At 37.6% G+C, this 24,892-nt stretch overlaps 1 protein-coding gene across 1 annotated transcript in view; it reads left to right on the top strand.

Moving 5' to 3' along the window:
* The window catches only part of LOC128667111 (neurogenic locus notch homolog protein 1), a 207,868-nt gene that overhangs the window by 158,423 nt on the left and 24,553 nt on the right, over window positions 1-24,892 (top strand). The window contains exons 21-25 of the mRNA XM_053722014.1: window positions 5,127-5,311; window positions 10,999-11,128; window positions 16,886-17,131; window positions 17,540-17,652; window positions 19,497-19,819. Coding sequence (XP_053577989.1) covers window positions 5,127-5,311; window positions 10,999-11,128; window positions 16,886-17,131; window positions 17,540-17,652; window positions 19,497-19,819 — 997 coding nt within the window. The remainder of the gene's footprint in view (window positions 1-5,126; window positions 5,312-10,998; window positions 11,129-16,885; window positions 17,132-17,539; window positions 17,653-19,496; window positions 19,820-24,892) is intronic.

Raw genomic sequence — 24,892 nt, 5'->3', positions numbered from 1 at the left:
TGTCTATTTTATGCTAATTGCTTAGTACCATTTATAGTCAATATATATATATATCTTTTTTTAACAGTATGTATAATAATTTTTAATAATTTCTATTAATATTTTTTAATATTTTACATTTAATATTTCAATAACATGCATTGAAGTTGAAGTTAAAGTAAGTACTCCACAGCACCATGAATTCCTTTAGAAATGTCCTTTATTGAGGCATAATAACGGACAGGTATGCATTGCATTGAATTTAGGAATTCTTCATGTGCGCTAACCAAACCACGTTAGACCTAAATCGCAAACCCTGATGCGCTTTACATATATTCTACATTCCTACGTTCTTCACATAGAAAATAAAGTACTTATTATTATTAAATATATATTTATATATATATATCTAATAATGTTAATGTAAAATAGATATCTATACCTATATAGAGAATTACTCTTTGTGTAGCCCAGAAGACTTATTTAACCCACAGAAAACCTCTAGATACATTCACCGAGATTACGAGTTTTGCAGTAACAGGGGTGCGTTGCTAACGAGTATTTTTTTTTCACCGCTCACTTAAGACAATGCTGGTATTACGGGTTTTTTTAAACCCGGCGTTAGCTGCAAAAAGGTGAGCGTAGAGCAAAATTTAGCTCCACATCTCACCTCAATACCAGCGTTGCTTACGGTAGCGGTGAGCTGGCTAAACATGCTCGTGCACGATTTCCCCATAGGAATCAATGAGGCAGAATCGGCTGAAAAAAACCTAACACCTGCAAAAAAGCAGCGTTCAGCTTCTAACGCAGCCCCATTGATTCCTATGGGTAAACAAAAGTTATGTCTACACCTAACACCCTAACATGAACCCCAAGTCTAAAGACCCCTAATCTTACACTTTTTAACCGCTAATCTGCCGACCCGACATCTGCATTATATTATTAACCCCTAATCTGCCACTCCGGACACCGCCGCAACCTATATTATCCCTATGAACCCCTAATCTGCTGCCCCAACATCGCTGACACCTACATTATATTTATTAACCCCTACTCTGCCGCCCCCAATGTCGCCGCCACCTAACTACACTTATTAACCCCTAATCTGCCACCGCCAACGTCGCCGCCACTAAAGTTATTAACCCCTAAAGCTAAGTCTAACCCTAACCCCACCTAATTTAAATATAATTTTAAATAATCTAAATAAAATTACTACAATTAAATAAATAATTCCTATTTAAAACTAAATACTTACCTATAAAATAAACCCAAAGCTAGCTACAATATAACTAATAGTTACATTGTAGCTAGCTTAGGGTTTATTTTTATTTTACAAGCAACTTTGTATTTATTTTAACTAGGTACAATAGTTATTAAATAGTTATTAACTATTTAATAACTTCCTAGTTAAAATAAGTACAAATTTACCTGTAAAATAAACCCTAACCTAAGTTACAATTACACCTAACACTACACTATCATTAAATAAATTAACTACAATTAATTACAATTAAATTAAATAAACTAAAGTACGAAAAAAACAAAACACTAAATTACAGAAAAAAATAAAATAATTACAAGAATTTTAAACTAATTACACCTAATCTAATCCCCCTAATAAAATAAAAAAGCCCCCCAAAATAAAAAAAATCCCTACCCTACACTAAATTACAAATAGCCCTTAAAAGGGCCTTTTGCGGGACATTGCCCCAAAGTAATCAGCTCTTTTACCTGTAAAAAAAAAATACAATACCCCCCCAACATTAAAACCCACCACCCACACACCCAATCCTACTCTAAAACCCACCCAATACCCCCTTAATAAAACCTAACACTACCCCCTTGAAGATCACCCTACCGTGAGACGTCTTAACCCAGCCGAGCACAAGTGGTCCTCCAGAGGGGCAGAAGTCTTCATCCGATCTGGCCAGAAGAGGACCTCCAGACGTGCAGAAGTCTTGATCCAGGCGGCATCTTCTATCTTCATCCATCCGGAGCGGGTCCATCTTGAAGCCAGCCGACGTGGAGCATCCATCTAGACCGACGACTACACGGCGAATGACGGTTCCTTTAAATGACGTCATCCAAGATGGCGTCCCTTGAATTCCGATTGGCTGATAGGATTCTATCAGCCAATTGGAATTAAGGTAGGAAAAATCCTATTGGCTGATCCAATCAGCCAATAGGATTGAGCTTGCATTCTATTGGCTGATTGGAACAGCCAATAGAATGTGAGCTCAATCCTATTGGCTGATTGGATCAGCCAATAGGATTGAACTTCAATCCTATTGACTGATTGGATCAGCCAATAGGACTTTTCCTACCTTAATTACGATTGGCTGATAGAATCCTGATTGAATCGGAATTCAAGGGACGCCATCTTGGATGACGTCATTTAAAGGAACCGTCATTCATCGTGTAGTCGTCGGTCTGGATGGATGCTCCGCGTCGGCTGGCTTCAAGATGGACCCGCTCCGCTCCGGATGGATGAAGATAGAAGATGCCGCCTGGATCAAGACTTCTGCACGTCTGGAGGTCCTCTTCTGCCCGGATCGGATGAAGACTTCTGCCCCTCTGGAGGACGACTTGTGCCTAGCTGGGTGAAGACGTCTCACGGTAGGGTGATCTTCAAGGGGGTAGTGTTAGGTTTTATTAAGGGGGTATTGGGTGGATTTTAGAGTAGGGTTGGGTGTGTGGGTGGTGGGTTTTAATGTTGGGGGGGTATTGTATTTTTTTTACAGGTAAAAGAGCTGATTACTTTGGGGCAATGCCCCGCAAAAGCCCTTTTAAGGGCTATTTGTAATTTAGTATAGGGTAGGGATTTTTATTATTTGGGGGGCTTTTTTATTTTATTAGGGGGATTAGATTAGGTGTAATTAGTTTAAAATTCTTGTAATTATTTTATTTTTTTCTGTTATTTAGTGTTTGTTTGTTTTCGTACTTTAGTTTATTTAATTTAATTGTAATTAATTGTAGGTAATTTAGTTAATTTATTTAATGATAGTGTAATGTTAGGTGTAATTGTAATTTAGGTTAGGATTTATTTTACAGGTAAATTTGTATTTATTTTAACTAGGAAGTTATTAAATAGTTAATAACTATTTAATAACTATTGTACCTAGTTAAAATAAATACAAAGTTGCCTGTAAATTAAAAATAAACCCTAAGATAGATACAAATGTAACTATTAGTTATATTGTAGCTATCTTATTGTTTATTTTACAGGTATTTAGTTTTAAATAGGAATAATTTAGTTAATGATAGTAATTTTATTTAGTTTTATTTAAATTATATTTAAGTTAGGGGGGGTTAGACTTAGGGTTAGACTTAGGTTTAGGGGTTAATAAATTTAATATAGTAGCGGCGACGTTGGGGGCGGCAGATTAGGGGTTAATAAATGTAGGTAGGTGTCGGCGATGTTAGGGACGGCAGATTAGGGGTTAATAAAATTTAACTAGTGTTTGCGAGGCGGCAGTGCGGCGGTTTAGGGGTTAATATATTAAAGTGGCGGCAATGTCCGGTCAGCAGATTAGGGGTTAAAAACTTTATTTTAGTGTTTCCGATGTGGGGGGGGCCTCAGTTTAGGGGTTAATAGGTAGTTTATGGGTGTTAGTGTGCTTTTTATCACTTTAGTTAAGAGTTTTATGTTACGACATTAGCCCATAAAACTCTTAACTACTGACTTTTAAATGCGGTAGGAGTCTTGACAGGAAAAGGTCTACCGCTCACTTCTTCCAAGACTCGTAATACCGGCATTAGGCAAGTCCCATTGAAAAGATATGATACGCAATTTACGTAAGGGGATTTGGGGTAAGCTCGAGTCGCGGAAGAAGAGTGAGCTGTACACCTGTACCTGCCAGACTCGTAATACCAGCGGGCGTTAAAAAGCAGCGTTGGGACCTCTCATCGCTGCTTTTTAAGGTTAACACAAGACTCGAAATCTAGCCAATTGTTACTAAGGCGGCAAAGGATTCTGGGTAATATATGCAAGCTAGGTTCCCAATGCATCACCATTTTACTTAAAGGGACAGCCAAGTCCATGATTTAAATAGGGCATGTAATTTTAAACAACTTCCCAATTTACTTTTATCACCAGTTTTGCTTTGTTCTCTTGTTATTCTTAGTTGAAAGCTAAAACTAGGAGGTTCATATGCTAATTTCTTAGACCTCGAAGACTGCCTCTAATCTGAATGTATTTTGACCACTAGAGGGCATTAGTTCATGTGTTTCATATAGATAACATTGAGCTCATGCACGTGAAGTGACCTAGGAGTGAGCACTGATTGGTTAAAATGCAAGTCTGTCAAAAGAACTGAAATAAGGAGGCAGTCAACAGAAGTATAGATACAATGTAATTACAGAGGTAAGAAGTGTATTAATATAACTGTGTTGGTTATGCAAAACTCGGAAATGGGTAATAAAGAGATTATTTTTCTTTTTAAACAACAAAAATTCTGGTGTTGACTGTCCCTTTAAATTTGCTTATAGGCAGATTCCCTTTAAGCCATAGTATTGCTGTGTACACAGCTTTTAAAATTAGCCAGAACCATCTCAGTACAGCTGTTTTGTGGTGTTTGATGAATAGATATATAGGTGTGTATATATATATATATATATATATACAGTATATACACATACATATGTAGAAATATGTATTTACATTAAAAACTACATTGTTCTATAAACTGAAGAACATTGGAATGTGAAGCTTTCATAACTCCTGTCAGGTTAGCACACGAGCGATAGGTGTTAGGTTTTTTCTTCTGTGCTCTGCATTGACTTCTAGGGGGAGAATACGTTAACGTGGTCCCAATATTTGGTTAGCGCGTGTATGGGTTTCACTCGAGCACAAACCTTTTTACTTTTATCTTGTAAACGCCAGCCACCTGACGCACGGAAAAATCTTCTGTCTAGCGAAGTTTGCATTTGAGCTGGAGAACTAACTAGAGCTCCACCCATACTCTAGCTCTCAATGTCTATTTTTTGCTAATTACTAATTCACTCTATAGTTCTCTCTCTCTCTTCTACTTTCCTTTCTCTCTCTTTCTCATTACTTTCTTTTAACTATTTTCTTATTGGCTTATTATTGTTTGTATTATTATTATTATTATATATTTTCTCACCATTTCCAATTCTTTATTTTTTAGGAGTAGACCTGGGGACTATGTGCAGTGGTCATGGGACCTGTGTAGATTCTGGCAAATCTCATATCTGTCAATGTTTTTTTGGCTATTCCGGACCTCTGTGTCAAGACAAAATTGACCGTTGCAAACCTAACCCCTGCCACAATGGTGCCCACTGCCAAGAAGTTGACGGATCATTCACCTGCCAGGCAAGAAAAAACTACAGAGTGGGATAATCTAAAGTTTAATTTTGCCTTATAGTTTTCCTCCCAAATATTTTTCCAAATGGGGAAGGTTCAATATAGGGTAGGAAAAGACACAAGGGTTTGCATAGATGTAAATCATATATTAATTAATTATTTATTAATATATTTATGTGTTCATGTAACGCTCTAGTAGTGAAGATAGCATTTGTCCAGGTAAGGACCAAGCAGTGACTATAGCCACACTGTCCCAACATGTTGGAGTAGTCCCAGGATGTGACAATAGGGTTTGAGCAGAATGTGGTCAGACAAGCAGAGGTCAGCAACTTGCGGGTACAAAATTGAGTTCTGGAGACTGGTCATTAATCAGGCAGAGGTCGGTAACTTGCGGGCAACGAGGTAACAGAATCAATTGGTCAGGAGATGTACTAAGTCAGGATTCAAAGAATGGTCATAACACACAAGCAGAATGTAAGAAATGAGGATCAACAGCAGAAAAGCACATTCATGGAATAGCACCAACAAACGGACAAAACATGGATGCTGGTGTGTCGATTTACAACACCAACATTTAAAAAATTCATGTCAGTTATGTGGCATTGAAAATGAAGCAACGCGGTCCATAAGAATGACGTAACACTGTCTCAAAAATGGGACAATATGGCCTTAAAAAACAACACGATATGGCACCGAAAAATGAGACGACGATTGCCAAAACAGATAACTAGGCAGCCATCACTATGCAGAAACCACACCGTGACAGTCTGTAAGTCATTCACAGATAAGGATGGCACACACAAAACAATTTGTTGATAATCGGTTAAAGTTGTAGCTTTAATAATGATTTGCAAAACAATTTGAAAACTCATATTAGAATGTTTATCTAATGTCCCTTAATTGAGGCTAATAAGTGTTCTTTGTAAATTAGTTTGTCCACTGCTCTGTGTATGTGTAGCCGGTTTATGCAATGTTTTATCATTTTGAAGAATTTACTTTTTTGGCTTTCCTAGAAATTACCATAATTTTAACACAAAAAAAAAAACACAAGAGGGGTGTAATGTTGCTTTAAAGCGATATGAAACCAAATTGAGACAGAGTATACAATTTTTTTTTTAAAGTTAGAAATTTTCTTAGGCCTAGATTTAGAGTTCGGCGGTAAAAGGGCTGTTAACGCTCCGCGGGTTTTTTTCTGGCCGCACCATAAATTTAACTCTGGTATCGAGAGTTCAAACAAATGCTGCGTTAGGCTCCAAAAAAGGAGCGTAGAGCATTTTTACCGCAAATGCAACTCTCGATACCAGAGTTGCTTACGGACGCGGCCGGCATCAAAAACGTGCTCGTGCACGATTCTCCCATAGGAAACAATGGGGCTGTTTGAGCTGAAAAAAAACCTAACACCTGCAAAAAAGCAGCGTTCAGCTCCTAACGCAGCCCCATTGTTTCCTATGGGGAAACACCTCCTAAGTCTGCACCTAACACCCTAACATGTACCCCGAGTCTAAACACCCCTAACCTTACACTTATTAACCCCTAATCTGCCGCCCCCGCTATCGCTGACCCCTGCATTACACTTTTAACCCCTAATCTGCCGCTCCGTAAACCGCCGCCACCTACGTTATCCCTATGTACCCCTAATCTGCTGCCCTAACATCGCCGACCCCTATGTTATATTTATTAACCCCTAATCTGCCCCCCACAACGTCGCCGACACCTACCTACACTTATTAACCCCTAATCTGCCGAGCGGACCTGAGCGCTACTATAATAAAGTTATTAACCCCTAATCCGCCTCACTAACCCTATCATAAATAGTATTAACCCCTAATCTGCCCTCCCTAACATCGCCGACACCTACCTTCAATTATTAACCCCTAATCTGCCGACCGGAGCTCACCGCTATTCTAATAAATGTATTAACCCCTAAAGCTAAGTCTAACCCTAACACTAACACCCCCCTAAGTTAAATATAATTTTTATCTAACGAAATAAATTAACTCTTATTAAATAAATAATTCCTATTTAAAGCTAAATACTTACCTGTAAAATACATCCTAATATAGCTACAATATAAATTATAATTATATTATACCTATTTTAGGATTAATATTTATTTTACAGGCAACTTTGTAATTATTTTAACCAGGTACAATAGCTATTAAATAGTTAAGAACTATTTAATAGTTACCTAGTTAAAATAATTACAAATTTACCTGTAAAATAAATCCTAACCTAAGATATAATTAAACCTAACACTACCCTATCAATAAAATAATTAAATAAACTACCTACAATTACCTACAATTAACCTAACACTACACTATCAATAAATTAATTAAACACAATTGCTACAAATAAATAAAATTAAATAAACTATCTAAAGTACAAAAAATAAAAAAGAACTAAGTTACAGAAAATAATAAAATATTTACAAACATAAGAAAAATATTACAACAATTTTAAACTAATTACACCTACTCTAAGCCCCCTAATAAAATAACAAAGCCCCCCAAAATAAAAAATTCCCTACCCTATTCTAAAATACAAATATTACAAGCTCTTTTACCTTACCAGCCCTGAACAGGGCCCTTTGCGGGGCATGCCCCAAGAATTTCAGCTCTTTTGCCTGTAAAAAAAAACATACTATACCCCCCCCCCAACATTACAACCCACCACCCACATACCCCTAATCTAACCCAAACCCCCCTTAAATAAACCTAACACTACCCCCCTGATGATCTTCCTACCTTGTCTTCACCATGCCAGGTTCACCGATCCGTCCTGGCTCCAAGATCTTCATCCAACCCAAGCGGGGGCTAGACATCCACTGAAGAAGTCCAGAAGAGGGTCCAAAGTCTTCCTCCTATCCGGCAAGAAGAGGACATCCGGACCGGCAAACATCTTCTCCAAGCGGCATCTTCTATCTTCTTCCATCCGATGACGACCGGCTCCATCTTGAAGACCTCCAGCGCGGATCCATCCTCTTCTTCCGACGACTAGACGACGAATGACGGTTCCTTTAAGGGACGTCATCCAAGATGGCGTCCCTCGAATTCCGATTGGCTGATAGGATTCTATCAGCCAATCGGAATTAAGGTAGGAATTTTCTGATTGGCTGATGGAATCAGCCAATCAGAATATAGTTCAATCCGATTGGCTGATCCAATCAGCCAATCAGATTGAGCTCGCATTCTATTGGCTGTTCCGATCAGCCAATAGAATGCGAGCTCAATCTGATTGGCTGATTGGATCAGCCAATCGGATTGAACTATATTCTGATTGGCTGATTCCATCAGCCAATCAGAAAATTCCTACCTTAATTCCGATTGGCTGATAGAATCCTATCAGCCAATCGGAATTCGAGGGACGCCATCTTGGATGACGTCCCTTAAAGGAACCGTCATTCGTCGTCTAGTCGTCGGAAGAAGAGGATGGATCCGCGCTGGAGGTCTTCAAGATGGAGCCGGTCGTCATCGGATGGAAGAAGATAGAAGATGCCGCTTGGAGAAGATGTTTGCCGGTCCGGATGTCCTCTTCTTGCCGGATAGGAGGAAGACTTTGGACCCTCTTCTGGACTTCTTCAGTGGATGTCTAGCCCCCGCTTGGGTTGGATGAAGATCTTGGAGCCAGGACGGATCGGTGAACCTGGCATGGTGAAGACAAGGTAGGAAGATCATCAGGGGGGTAGTGTTAGGTTTATTTAAGGGGGGTTTGGGTTAGATTAGGGGTATGTGGGTGGTGGGTTGTAATGTTGGGGGGGGGTATAGTATGTTTTTTTTTACAGGCAAAAGAGCTGAAATTCTTGGGGCATGCCCCGCAAAGGGCCCTGTTCAGGGCTGGTAAGGTAAAAGAGCTTGTAATATTTGTATTTTAGAATAGGGTAGGGAATTTTTTATTTTGGGGGGCTTTGTTATTTTATTAGGGGGCTTAGAGTAGGTGTAATTAGTTTAAAATTGTTGTAATATTTTTCTTATGTTTGTAAATATTTTATTATTTTCTGTAACTTAGTTCTTTTTTATTTTTTGTACTTTAGATAGTTTATTTAATTTTATTTATTTGTAGCAATTGTGTTTAATTAATTTATTGATAGTGTAGTGTTAGGTTAATTGTAGGTAATTGTAGGTAGTTTATTTAATTATTTTATTGATAGGGTAGTGTTAGGTTTAATTATATCTTAGGTTAGGATTTATTTTACAGGTAAATTTGTAATTATTTTAACTAGGTAACTATTAAATAGTTCTTAACTATTTAATAGCTATTGTACCTGGTTAAAATAATTACAAAGTTGCCTGTAAAATAAATATTAATCCTAAAATAGGTATAATATAATTATAATTTATATTGTAGCTATATTAGGATGTATTTTACAGGTAAGTATTTAGCTTTAAATAGGAATTATTTATTTAATAAGAGTTAATTTATTTCGTTAGATAAAAATTATATTTAACTTAGGGGGGTGTTAGTGTTAGGGTTAGACTTAGCTTTAGGGGTTAATACATTTATTAGAATAGCGGTGAGCTCCGGTCGGCAGATTAGGGGTTAATAATTGAAGGTAGGTGTCGGCGATGTTAGGGAGGGCAGATTAGGGGTTAATACTATTTATGATAGGGTTAGTGAGGCGGATTAGGGGTTAATAACTTTATTATAGTAGCGCTCAGGTCCGCTCGGCAGATTAGGGGTTAATAAGTGTAGGTAGGTGTCGGCGACGTTGTGGGGGGCAGATTAGGGGTTAATAAATATAACATAGGGGTCGGCGATGTTAGGGGTAGCAGATTAGGGGTACATAGGGATAACGTAGGTGGCGGCGATTTGCGGTCGGAAGATTAGGGGTTAATTATTTTAAGTAGCTTGCGGCGACATTGTGGGGGGCAAGTTAGGGGTTAATAGATATAATACAGGGGTCGGCGGTGTTAGGGGCAGCAGATTAGGGGTACATAAGTATAACGTAGGTGGCGGTCGGCAGATTAGGGGTTAAAAATTTTAATCGAGTGGCGGCGATGTGGGGGGACCTCGGTTTAGGGGTACATAGGTAGTTTATGGGTGTTAGTGTACTTTAGGGTACAGTAGTTAAGAGCTTTATAAACCGGCGTTAGCCAGAAAGCTCTTAACTCCTGCTATTTTCAGGCGGCTGGAATCTTGTCGTTAGAGCTCTAACGCTCACTGCAGAAACGACTCTAAATACCAGCGTTAGAAAGATCCCATTGAAAAGATAGGCTACGCAAATGGCGTAGGGGGATCTGCGGTATGGAAAAGTCGCGGCTGAAAAGTGAGCGTTAGACCCTTTAATCACTGACTCCAAATACCAGCGGGCGCCCAAAACCAGCGTTAGGAGCCTCTAACGCTGGTTTTGACGGCTACCGCCGAACTCTAAATCTAGGCCTTAGTTTCCATGGTATTCTTTATTGATGAGATATCTAGGTAGGATAGGAAAATGGATAACATTCTTGCAAAACTGCTGCTATATAGTGCTCCAGAAATGTGCACCCTCCTGAGCTTATATCCATGCTTTCAACAAAGATACCAAGAGAACGAAGAAAATATGATAATAGAATTAAATCAGAAAGTTGTTTAAAATTTCATGCTCTATCTGAAGCATGAAAAAAAAATTGGATCTCATACCCATGTTTACTTTCTTTGCATAAGGTTTTACAATTTTCAATGAGTATATAAGATGTCTTTTATTTATCTTTTCATAGTGCCTCCCTGGATATATTGGGAAGACCTGTGCAGATAAGGACCCCTGTCACTCAAAGCCTTGTCTCCATAATGGGATTTGTGTAGCTGAACCAGGAGGATACCGTTGTGTTTGCCCATCAGGAACAGAAGGTGAGTGAGAGAGGTAAAATGAGGGTGAAACAAGCTGTGAAGGAAAAGAGGGGGCCGGAGAAACCAATGTGAATAGGGCAAAGAAAAGGGCGAAAGAACAAACAGAAGGAAGGAAGAACGGAGCTGCAGAGGAAGGTGGTAACAAAAAGTGAGGCTGGAATTATAGACCATAGATGTTGATACCAAGATTATAAAGGCAGGAAAGAATCCAAACGCCCCTCAAGTCGCCCCTCTTTCCATCTGAAATGTAAGTTTAAGGAGTCCTTAGGATAGCGTTATACATAAACCCAGAAGTTCTTCAATTCACCTAACAGAGTTTATCCTTAAAAAACTCTCCTGGAAGTAGTGATGCTAACCCTGCCTTATTTCCAAGGATCTCCCTTTTTACAGTCTTCCTCTCTTACTTATCTTCTTATTTCTACATTATTTTTTACAACACGTAAAATCTCCATTACAAACATGTAATATTGTACTCTTGCACTCTTATTTAGTTATTATTGTACTCTTGTACTCTTATTTAGTTACTACTATACTCTTGTACTCTTATTTAGTTACTACTGTACTCTTGCACTCTTATTTAGTTATTATTGTACTCTTGTACTCTTATTTAGTTACTACTATACTCTTGTACTCTTATTTAGTTACTACTGTACTATTGTACTATTATTTAATTACTACTGTACTCCTGTACTCTTTTTTAGTTACTATTGTACTGTTGTACTCTTATTTAGTTAGTACTGTATTCTTGCACTCTTATTTAGTTATTATTGTACTCTTGTACTCTTATTTAGTTACTACTATACGCTTGTACTCTTATTTAGTTACTACTGTACTCTTGTACTCTTATTTAGTTACTACTGTACTCATGCTTTTATTTAGTTAGTATTGTACTCCTGTACTCTTATTTGGTTACTATTGTACTCTTACACTCTTATTTAGTTAGTATTGTACTCTTGCACTCTTATCTAGTTAGTATTGTACTCTTGTGCTCTAATTTAGTTACTAATGTACTCTTATACTCTTGTTTAGTTACTATTGTACTCTTGTACTCTTATTTAGTTAGTACTTTACTCTTGTACTCTTATTTAGTTACTGTTGAGCTTGTGTACTCTTTTTTTTTACTGTTGTACTCTTGTGCTCTTATTTAGTTACTACTGTACTCTTGTGCTCTTATTTAGTTAGTATTGTACTCTTCTACTCTTATTTAGTTATTATTGTACTCTTGTACTCTTATTTAGTTACTCTTGTACTCTTATTTAGTTACTACTGTACTTTTGCACTTTTATTTAGTTACTATTGTACTCTTATTTAGTTACTATTGTACTCTTGTACTCTTATTTAGTTACTATTGTACTCTTGTACTCTTATTTAGTTACTACTGTACTCTTGTGCTCTTATTTAGTTAGTATTGTACTCTTGTACTCTTATTTAGTTATTACTGTACTCTTGTACTCTTATTTAGTTACTAGTATACTCTTGTACTCTTATTTAGTTACTACTGTACTCTTGTGCTCTTATTTAGTTACTAATGTACTCTTGTACTCTTATTTAGTTACTATTGTACTCTTGTACTCTTATTTAGTTACTACTGTACTCTTGTACTCTTATTTAGTTAGTACTGTACTCTTGTACTCTTATTTAGCTACTGTTGTGCTTGTGTACTCTTTTTTATTTACTGTTGTACTCCTGTGCTCTTATTTAATTACTACTGTACTCTTGTACTCTTATTTAGTTTCTATTGTACTCATGTGCTCTTATTTAGTTAGTACTGTACTCTTGTACTCTTATTTAGTTACTACTGTACTCTTCTACTCTTATGTAGTTATTATTGTACTCTTGTGCTCTTATTTAATTAGTATTGTACTCTTGTACTCTTATTTAGTTACTATTATACTCTTATTTAGTTACTATTGTACTCTTATTTAGTTACTACTGTACTTTTGTACTTTTATTTAGTTACTATTGTACTCTTATTTAGTTACTATTGTACTCTTGTACTCTTATTTAGTTACTACTGTACTCTTTTACTCTTATTTAGTTACTATTGTACTCTTCTACTCTTATTTAGTTACTACTATACTCTTGTGCTCTTATTTAATTAGTATTGTACTTTTGTACTCTTATTTAGTTAGTATTGTACTCTTGTACTCTTGTTTAGTTAGTACTGTACTCTTGTACTCTTATTTAGTTACTGTTGTACTCGTGTACTCTTTTTTATTTACTATTGTACTCTTGTACTCTTATTTAGTTACTACTGCACTCTTGTACTCCTATTTAGTTACTACTGTACTCTTGTGCTCTTATTTAGTTAGTGTTATACTCTTCTACTCTTATTTAGTTACTACTGTACTTTTGTACTCTTATTTAGTTACTATTGTACTCTTGTACTCTTATTTAGTTACTACTGTACTCTTTTACTCTTAGTTACTATTGTACTCTTGTACTCTTATTTAGTTACTACTGTACTCTTGTACTATTATTTAGTTACTACTGTACTCTTGTGCTCTTATTTAGTTACTACTTTACTCTTGTACTCTTATTTAGTTAGTATTGTACTCTTGTGCTGTTATTTAGTTAGTATTGTACTATTATACTCTTGTACTCTTATGTAGTTACTATTGCTCTTGTGTACTCTTATGTAGTTACTATTGTACTCTTGTACTCTTATTTAGTTACTACTGTACTCTTGTAATCTTATTTAGTTAGTATTGTAATATTGTACTCTTATTTAGTAACTAATGTACTCTTGTACTCTTATTTAGTTACTACTGTACTCTTGTACTATTATTTAGTTAGTATTGTACTCTTATTTAGTTAGTATTGTACTCTTGTAGTCTTATTTAGTTACTACTGTACTCTTCTACTCTTATTTAGTTACTACTGTACTCTTGTACTAAGTACCGAATTGAATTAAATTGTGTTGTTTTTTTAATAGTACTTTTTGTATAATTTGTTAATTACAATTGTTTAAAAAGATAGATAACGCCTTTACTACCCTTTCCCCAGCTTTGCACAAAAAACATTGTTATATTCATTTACTTTATAACCTTTTAACCTCTAAATTTCTGTCTGTTTTTAAGTCTCTAAAGACAGTCCCATGATCACATGCTTTTGTATTTGCTTTTCACATCAGGGGAAGCTAGTTCATGTGAGCTATATAGATAACATTGGGCTGACGCCCGTAGATTCTAACTACACACACTAATTGGCTTAAATGCAAGTCAATAGATAAAGTCATGAGATTAGGGGGCAGTCAGAAGAGGCTTAGAAACAAGGTAATCACAGAGGTAAAAAGTGTATTGATATAACAGTGTTTTCTGTGCAAAACTGGGAAATGGGTAATAAAGGGATTATCTATCTTTTAAAATAATAACAATTTTTTTAGTTGACTGTCCCTTTAACTGCTAAGCTACTGCGTTGTTTACCAATTTCTACGTTTTAAATATATTAAAGGGACATGAAACCTCAAATTTTTCTTTGATGATTCAGTTAGAAAAGAAAAAATTAAACAACTTTCCAATTTATTTCTATTATCAAATTTGCTTCATTCTCTTGGTATCTTTTGTTGAAGGAGCCGCAATGACAAGAGGCATATATGTGCAGCCACAAATCAGCAGCTATCTCCAAGTAGTGCATTGCTGCTCTTGAACCGACCTATGTGTGCTTTTCAACAAAGGATACCAAGAGAATGAAGTACATTTGATAACAGAATAAAGTTGATTAAAAGTGGAGGCTCTATACATTTAATTTTGCCCCTTTAAAGGTTACACAGAAATACAGCCTATAGCTAAGCTTTTCAAAAATTGGAAAAAAAAATGAAAATAGCTCCTTTTGGGGGGCGGAGCCTACTCTCAAAGCGGCAAGATGTGTCTTAGTGAAGCTCTCTGAGATCAAGAGGACTTTTTATAGATTACTCACAGCAAATTTGCTAAACATCACACTAATTTGACACTTTGGACTTCTATATTGCTTGAGTCTGGATTGCATAGAAGAGCGGATAATTTGACTATATTTTGACCTATGTTCTTTGAGACAGCTGCGTGCCGAACCTCCCCACAGGCCTAGAAGCCATTTTGCAAGCCATTAGGATTATTTTGTGAGATACTCACACACGCTAAGCTTCGTGGGACGCAGGTCTGGGGCTGCCGCACATAAACCCCCCCCCATTGCCGGGGTCATGGTTTCCTATAGAAATAGGAAGAATTTGCAAAGCATGGAGATGCATATCTTACAACTGTTTGAAGAGCTACTAGCAACTCATCTAAATCGCATAGAGGAGGAAATATGCAGTACAGTTCAATGTGCCTATGAGTCACGATCAGTTATGGTATATAATTCTGAGGTCCGACCCTTATTAGCAGATCAGGAGCCACACTTACCATACATGCCGACAGAACCTGAACGCCGGATCAATCTGGCACACATTTCTGGGGCTGACGCCTCTGCGGTGGGCCTGCTGGGGTCCGGATCCATCCCGGAGGCTTTTGCCACAGGTGTGGGCGGGAGAATCTGCAACGATTCAGTGGATATGAATCTAGATCCCCAACCTGGGGAATCCAGCTACGGAGGGACTGACCTGGCAAAGGGATCACAATGCGACGCTAGTCACCCTCACAGAGAGTGGAGCGGTAGAACTGAGCAGCGCAACTATACTTCTCAGCAGTACCTAGATGAAAGATCATTCCTGTACCCGCTGCTGAGGCTCACAGTTCTCGAATCCCGCATTCAATCCTGGCTACATTTTTTCCCTCAGACAAGCTGCAACTACATGTAGGGGCTTACCAGAAGGGAGAAACTCCCCTCCCGAAGGAGTTGCCTCATATCCTCGCCCAGTTATCGGTGTGGGGCTGCCAGGGGGTCCCTCCCGTACAGTTGAACATGCAGATGAGGCAGGATCTCAATGGACAGTTCGTCGCCACGCTCCCATACTGCCTTACTGCTTTGATAGAACAGGAGCTGAGCGGGGGGGCTCCTGCTAGAGGCATGGCAGAAGACATCTCAGACAGGCTTTTTGACCCCGGTGGCTGGGTCTGGTCCGAGCCGCGGCGCACCTAAGCCACAGTTTACAGCTGTCTTCCGCCTATACGGCTTAGGTCCTGCAGCACTCTGGTCACTAGACTCTCAATGGTATAAGAATAGTGACAGGATATGGACAGTGGGGATGACTGCAGACTCTTGCGGTACTTCTATACTGTGTAGCAGTGAACTCTCTATGTTTCCCATCAACATGTGTAACTGTTCCATCCTTGTGGCTTTGACATGATTCCATGCTCTTTCTTGCTTTGTTTCTTGTTTTTTTTTTTTTTTCTTTCCTTTTCTTTTTAAATTTCACTCCATGTTTGGTCCAAAAGTGACCGTGTTTTACAGTTAAGCACCTCCATAAATCATTTAATTTAAATGGGTCCATGAGAGGCCTGTTAAAACATCAGAGGTGCGTTTCTATTATATTTAAAAGCAAAATGAGGTTCCATTTCACTAGTCTGACAGTAACGTGCAGAATGGATTGGTACTCTGTATGTTGACAACCCTGTATTATGTTTGTTTGTTTGTTTTTTTTATTTCCTCTCAGGTCTGAATGTAATAACTAAACCAATTTAAGATGTACCTAATGTAGTCACCACTGAACCAGTGAACCTTTGACTGTTGTTATCTACATGATTAACCTCAATAAAAATTATTTAAAAAAAAAAAAAAAAATAGCTCCTTTTATCTCTCTTATTCTATCACTCTCTATTTCCTCCCATCACTCTATAACAGGCACCAACTGTGAGATTAATTTTGATGATTGCTCCCCTGTGACCTCTGAACCTCGGTGCTTCCATGGTGGCACCTGCAAGGATGGAGTTGGTGGCTTCTCTTGCCTGTGTCCCCAAGGGTTTGTAGGGGAAAGATGTGAAGGGGATGTGAACGAATGTCTCTCCAATCCGTGTCACTCACAGGGAACACAGAGCTGTGTGCAGCTTGACAATGCTTATCTGTGCCAATGTCACCAGCATTACACAGGTATAGTTCTGCTCTTGTCCTGAGCTTTCCCACATTCCTTGTCTCCTTAATTGTACTCTATCCCCTTTCATCCTGTCTTTCTTTCTTTCTTTCTTTCTTTCTCTCTTTGTCTCTTTTTTCTTCCTTCTTTCTTTGTTTCTCTTTTTCTCTCCCTTTTTTCTTCTTTCTTTTCCCCTCTTTCCTTTCCATTGTTTATATTTTTTAACATGCTTAAGTATTTTCAGTTTTCATTATTAATCTTTTCTTTCTTTCATTTGTTTTTTTCTATCCTCTCTTCTTCCTTCTTTATCTTTGTATCTCCTTCTCCTTTCTGTCATTTTCTTTGAATTGTATCTGTTATCATTCTCACTGTTTTTCTCCCTCTCTTCATCTCTCTATTGTCTGATTTTTCTGTCCCTCTTTTATCAGGTCAGAAATGTGAGAGATTAATTAATTTCTGTGAAGGTAACCCATGTTTTAATGGAGGAACCTGCGCTGTAACTGTCAATACTCCTCTTGGTTTCACGTGTAGCTGCCCTCAGGTAATTCATTTTAAGAATAACTAACAGTTAGTTCATCATGAGTCTCTGTTTAAATTGAATATGACAACTCTTGTAAATATCTTGTGACCACCATGTGATATGGTATATTGATGATGTATTTGTTCTGTTCCTTCTTGGAGTGAAGTACTGTAGGTTTCAGCTCATCTGAAGAGTTTATTTTGCAGAGTTGAAGAACTCTTGACCTCTTTAAATAGAAAATGTTTAATAATGGAAGTTTGAGGTTGTCCTGGTTCTGCCAATTCCACATTGTGTAGGACCTTGACAAATTCTCTTAGGGAATTATCTAGCATGTTCTTTTGATTTCTGCAAAGCTCTCAAAGCTAATTAAAACCTATGGCTACCCTGTTGTCATGGCAAGATCAGAATTGTGTATAAGTAGCATTATCATACTTTTAGCAGTATTACAGTGTCTTCTCCCAGGTAAGTCTTCTGGTGTATCCCGTGGTGCTTCATGTACCACCTCTAGCTCAGATATATGTGTTTTTAGCATTGCTTAGATTTCTTTGATGTGTTTTGGAGGTTGAGGTATTTGTTTCTCAACATGTCCTAAAAGCATTCTAGTCCTTGTTGTATCTCCCCAAAGGGAGAAGGACACCTAGTGCTCAGACTTTTATATAAAAAAACCCATCAGTTTGTGCTGATAATTATGCTTCAGAGGAATCTGTGCATTCGGAGACTTCTTTGGCTTCCTCAGAATATGGGATGGCATTTCAGTATACCCAAAACTTCCATCAAACACAAGGGCACATCTTCTATGCATCTTAGCCTATTAAAGGGACAGTAAAGTCAAAATTAAACTTCCATTTTTCAGAAAGAGCATGCAATTTTTATCAAATTTTAAATTTACTTCTAATTAATTTTGTTCTCTTGGTATCTTTTGTTGAAAATGTTCACTAAGTTGTATTAGTTTTATGTGTGTATCTTCATGGGCAAGGTATTGAAGGAAGGTCTTGAAAACCTTATCTTTCATAGGAGAAGGTTTGGATCTCATAGAAGCAGGTCTGGAATATCATAGAATAGAAGATTTATACTTAAAGTGAAGGTAAACTTTGATGAATGAAAGCACGTTTTTTTTAAATAATATTAAAAACAGGGGCACTTTCATTCATCAAAGTTTAGAAAGCAGCCGTTTTTGATTAAAAACTTACCTCTCTTCTTTGCACAGCCAGAGCAGGTTCCCCCACCCGGAGATCCTCTCTTCACACATCATCAATGACTAATCCGGCTTCCTCCAATCACGGCATGGCCTCAGGCAATGACTACCCTGGGGGGAAAGCCATGATTGGAGGAAGCTGGATTAGTCATTGATGACGTGTGAAGAGAGGATCTCCGGGTGGGGGAAGCTGCTCTGGCTGTGCAAAGAAGAGAGGTAAGTTTATAAACAAAACGGCTGCTTTGTAAACTTTGATGAATGAAAGTGCTCCTGTTTTTAATAGTATTTTTTTTTTCATTCATCAAAGTTTACCCTTACTTTAATAATAAATTAGTCTCTTTACACTGGAGTAAGTGACCTATAAATTTTATTTATTCCATGTCTCTTTATATGTAAAATATGTTCTCCTGTGAAGTTGGCATTAAGAGAAGGGATGGGTATAGGGCGCAGGGGAACCCTGAAGGTTTTTGGGACGTGTTTCTACCAATTCTAATAAGGCATGAGACTGTAAACACCACTGGTAGCTAAATTCTATATCTTTCAGTTGGAGCAAACAACATACCATGAATATATGTCTTGTTTCAAACCTACATACCTCTATTCCTTCAACCAATTTCTATTTCTCCTTTTTCTACTGCATAATGTTGTATCTACCATCTTCCATTTACAGGGTTTTTCAGGAGCCACCTGCAGTGACCCTATTCTACCATGTAGCTCCTCCTATTGCCACAATGGTGGTATGTGCACCGCAGGAAGAGGAGGTCTCCCTCTCTGTATATGCCCCAAGGGTTACTCCGGACCTCAGTGCGAGGTCATTGCTGGGGCCCCGTCACACAAATCTACACCTCATCCCCCACTACACGTAGGACCCTGGGAACAATGCCCTGAGATGGATTGCAGGAAAACATTTAAAGATGGAGTCTGCAACACGCAGTGCAACAACCAAAAATGCCTTTATGATGGATTTGACTGTAATGTCACTCGTTCCTGCAAGTAAGTCATTTTAGCAGTTTTTTTTAATCATCTGTGAACACACACACACATATATATATATATATGACACACAAAGTTCAGGGTAGGATGCTCCAGCCAAATAAACCATGGCGTTCTTCTGCGCTGTCACATGACGGGCAAATAGCAAATGTGGGTGCACGCAGAAAACATGTCTCTATTCAGACATGAGCAATCAAATATTAACACAAGGATTTCCGGGACACTTCAGGAGGTAAAAAATAATCCTTTATTAGAAAAAAATGTAAAAACATAGAAGAGAGTGGTAGCCCTAATAAAAACAAAAAGGACAGAAGGGGAACCAAGACCCCCTACAGCATCAGACACGTTTCATGCCGCTAGGGCACTAGGTCACTTATCAGTGAACAAGTATATATACCTCGGAACACAAAAAAAGGCAAAAACAGGTCTGAAATTGTGTTTTTCAGCCTAATCAACACAATCATAACAAACTGCTACATTATTTAACCATATATATATCATTTTTACTTAATTGTCAGCTGTGTTAGTGAACTTTTATATCTATATAAAGAGCAAGATTACAAAATGCGCACTATGCATTTTCCATGCACGATATGGTATTTTCGCAAGCAATTTTCATTGCCCTGATATTACAAATCTTGAAAAATCGCTCAAAGCGCTGTAGTTAACAGTTTTCCGCAACAAAACACTAAAGAAATATATTAAAAAGTACAGTTACACTCATATGAACACTGTCTAATAACAATTATTAAAAAAAAATATTGCACACAAAAGTTATAAGGGCTAAAAGATATGAGATCTCGGGTGTTAGAAAAAAAAAGCTGACGCAGGAATTTACTTTGACATAAATACACATACATAGAGAAACATGGATTTATATGTATACAGATATGTTTAACTAGGGATATCATGAAAAGATCTTACATTACAATCTTATGCACATTAAATAATATCTCAGATGGATTTTGAAAGAGAAATTCACATATAGCTCTCGAGATATCTAGACATAAATATATTCATATATATATCTCGCTATAAATAAATATATCACTCCAAAAATCATCACATATATAGAGAAATATTTATTATAGGTAAAATGTGTATTGTGGAAGTATTTTTAACAATTAGGACAAACTAGAAATTAAAATTTTTCAAATGAGACCTGCTTGTAATAAGCATTTGAAGTTATCGATAATGGAGGGTATCAGTTTTCAAATGATTAGATAAAGAGGGGTAGTTATCAAGCCGTCTACTTTACCTGCCTTCGCCGGTCCAATACGCCCGCCTAAGCTCGCCTACCATCGCCGCCGCGGACCTAAATACGTTCGCCTAAGTTATCAAAAAAGCTGTCAAAAAGCCGCGCACCAAGTACGGGGCGATGACCAGCAGACTGTGAGAGTTATCACTCATCCAATCTCGCTGCTCTTCGGCTTTTTCACAGCTTTATTGATACCCCTGTCACTAAGCACCCACACTAACTACACTGTTCTACCCCCTATACTGGCACCCCCGGAGCCCCCTGCAACTCAATAAAGTTATTAACACCTAAACCGCCGCTCCTAGACCCCGCCGCAACTCTTATAAATGTATTAACCCCTAAACCGCCGCTCCCAGACCCGCCGCCACCTACATTATACCTAGTAACCCCTATCCTGCCCCCCCATACCGCCGCCACCTATAATTAAGTTATTAACCCCTATCCTGCCGATCCCGGACCCCGCCGCAACTAAATAAATAGTTTAACCCCTAAACCGCTGCTCCCGGACCCCGCTGCAACCTATATTAAACTTATTAACCCCTAATCTGCCCCCCCTACACCGTCGCCACCTATAATACATTTATTAAAACCTATCCTGCCCCCCCCTACACCGCCGCCACTGTAATAAAATTATTAACCCCTAAACCTAAATCTAACCCTAACCCTAACACCCCCCTAACTTAAATATTAATTAAATACATATAAATAAATTTAACTCTTATTAACTAAATGAATCCTATTTAAAACTAAATACTTACCTTTAAAATAAACCCTAATATAGCTACAATATAAATAATAATTATATTGTAGCTATCTTAGGATTTATTTTTATTTTACAGGCAACTTTCAATTTATTTTAACTAGGCACAATAGCTATTAAATAGTTATTAACTATTTAATAGCTACCTAGCTAAAATAAAGAGAAATTTACCTGTAAAATAAAAACTAACCTAAGTTACAATTACACCTGACACTACACTATACTTTAATAAATTATTCCTATTTAAAACTAAATACCTGTAAAATAAACCCTAAGATAGCTACAATGTAATTAATAATTACATTGTAGCTATTTTAGGATTTATATTTATTTTACATGTAACTTTGTATTTATTTTAGCTAGTTAGAATAGTTATTAAATAGTTATTAAATATTTAATAACTACCTAGCTAAAAGAAATACAAAATTACCTGTAAAATAAATCCTAACCTAAGTTACAATTAAACCTAACACTACACTATCATTAAATTAATTAAATAAATTAGCTACAAAAAACTACAATTAAATACAATTAAATTAACTAACTAAAGTACAAAAAATAAAAAAGCTAAGTTACAAAAAATAAAAAAAATAAGTTACAAACATTTTAAAAATATTACAACAATTTTAAGATACTTACACCTAATCTAAGCCCCCTAATAAAATAACAAAGCCCCCCAAATAAATAAATGCCCTACCCTATTCTAAATTAAAAAGTTACCAGCTCTTTTACCTTACCAGCCCTTAAAAGGGCCTTTTGCGAGGCATGCCCCAAAGAATTCTGCTCTTTTGCCTGTAAAATAAAAATACAACCCCCCCAACATTAAAACCCACCACCCACATACCCCTAATCTAATCCAAACCCCCCCTTAAATAAACCTAACACTACCCCCTGAAGATCATCCTACCTTGAGTCGTCTTCAGCCAACCGACCACCGATGGAACCGAAGAGGAGATCCGGAGCAGCAGAAGTCATCATCCAAGGGGCGCTGAAGAAATCTTCCATCCGATGAAGTCATCATCCAGGCGGAGCTGAAGAGGTCTTCCAACCGGGCAATGTCATCTTCCAAGCGGCATCTTCAATCTTCTTTCTTCCGGGTCCATCTTCATCCCGCCGACGCGGAACATCCTTCTTCCCCGACGGCCGACGACTGAATGAAGGTTCCTTTAAGGAACGTCATCCAAGATGGCGTCCCTTCAATTCCGATTGGCTGATAGGATTCTATCAGCCAATCGGAATTAAGGTAGGAAAAATCTGATTGGCTGATGCTATCAGCCAATCAGATTGAAGTTCAATCCGATTGGCTGATCCAATCAGCCAATCAGATTGAGCTCGCATTCTATTGGCTGTTCCGATCAGCCAATAGAATGCGAGCTCAATCTGATTGGCTGATTGGATCAGCCAATCGGATTGAACTTCAATCTGATTGGCTGATAGCATCAGCCAATCAGATTTTTCCTACCTTAATTCCGATTGGCTGATAGAATCCTATCAGCCAATCGGAATTGAAGGGACGCCATCTTGGATGACGTCCCTTAAAGGAACCTTCATTCAGTTGTCGGCCGTCGGGGAAGAAGGATGTTCCGCGTCGGCGGGATGAAGATGGATCCGGAAGAAAGAAGATTGAAGATGCCGCTTGGAAGATGACATCGCCCGGTTGGAAGACCTCTTCAGCGCCGCCTGGATGATGACTTCATCGGATGGAAGATTTCTTCAGCGCCCCTTGGATGACGACTCAAGGTAGGATGATCTTCAGGGGGGTAGTGTTAGGTTTATTTAAGGAGGGTTTGGGTTAGATTAGGGGTATGTGGGTGGTGGGTTTTAATGTTGGGGGGGTTGTATTTTTATTTTACAGCCAAAAGAGCAGAATTCTTTGGGGCATGCCCCGCAAAAGGCCCTTTTAAGGGCTGGTAAGGTAAAAGAGCTGGTAACTTTTTAATTTAGAATAGGGTAGGGCATTTTTTTATTTTGGGGGGCTTTGTTATTTTATTAGGGGGCTTAGATTAGGTGTAAGTAGCTTAACATTTTTGTAATATTTTTTAAATGTTTGTAACTTATTTTTTTTATTTTTTGTAACTTAGCTTTTTTTATTTTTTGTACTTTAGTTAGTTTATTTAATTGTATTTAATTATAGTTATGTGTAGCTAATTTATTTAATTAATTTAATGATAGTGTAGTGTTAGGTTTAATTGTAACTTAGGTTAGGATTTATTTTACAGGTAATTTTATATTTCTTTTAGCTAGGTAGTTATTAAATAGTTAATAACTATTTAATAACTATTCTAACTAGCTAAAATAAATACAAAGTTACCTGTAAAATAAATATAAATCCTAAAATAGCTATAATATAATTATAATTTATATTGTAGCTATATAAGGATTTATTTTACAGGTAAGTATTTAGCTTTAAATAGGAATAATTTATTTAATAAGAGTTAATTAATTTCGTTAGATTTAAATTATATTTAACTTAGGGGGGTGTTAGTGTTAGGGTTAGACTTAGCTTTAGGGGTTAATACATTTATTAGAATAGCGGTGAGCTCCGGTCGGCAGATTAGGGGTTAATGTTTGAAGTTAGGTGTTGGCGATGTTAGGGAGGGCAGATTGGGGGTTAATACTATTTATTATAGGGTTAGTGAGGCGGATTAGGGGTTAATAACTTTATTATAATAGCGGTGCGGTCTGCTCGGCAGATTAGGGGTTAATAAGTGTAGGCAGGTGGAGGCGACGTTGTGGGGGGCAGATTAGGGGTTAATAAATATAATATAGGGGTCGGCGGTGTTAGGGGCAGCAGATTAGGGGTACATAGGGATAATGTAAGTAGCGGCGGTTTACGGAGCGGCAGATTAGGGGTTAATAATAATATGCAGGGGTCAGCGATAGCGGGGGCGGCAGATTAGGGGTTAATAAGTATAAGGTTAGGGGTGTTTAGACTCGGGGTTCATGTTAGGGTGTTAGGTGCAGACGTAGGAAGTGTTTCCCCATAGCAAACAATGGGGCTGCGTTAGGAGCTGAACGCAGCTTTTTTGCAGGTGTTAGGGTTTTTTTCAGCTCA

This window comes from Bombina bombina, chromosome 7, assembly GCF_027579735.1.
Source record: "Bombina bombina isolate aBomBom1 chromosome 7, aBomBom1.pri, whole genome shotgun sequence".
NCBI classification, from domain to species: Eukaryota; Metazoa; Chordata; class Amphibia; order Anura; family Bombinatoridae; genus Bombina; species Bombina bombina.
The sequence above is the reverse complement of the archived record's forward strand: the minus strand, read 5'-3'. Positions and strand labels throughout refer to the sequence as shown.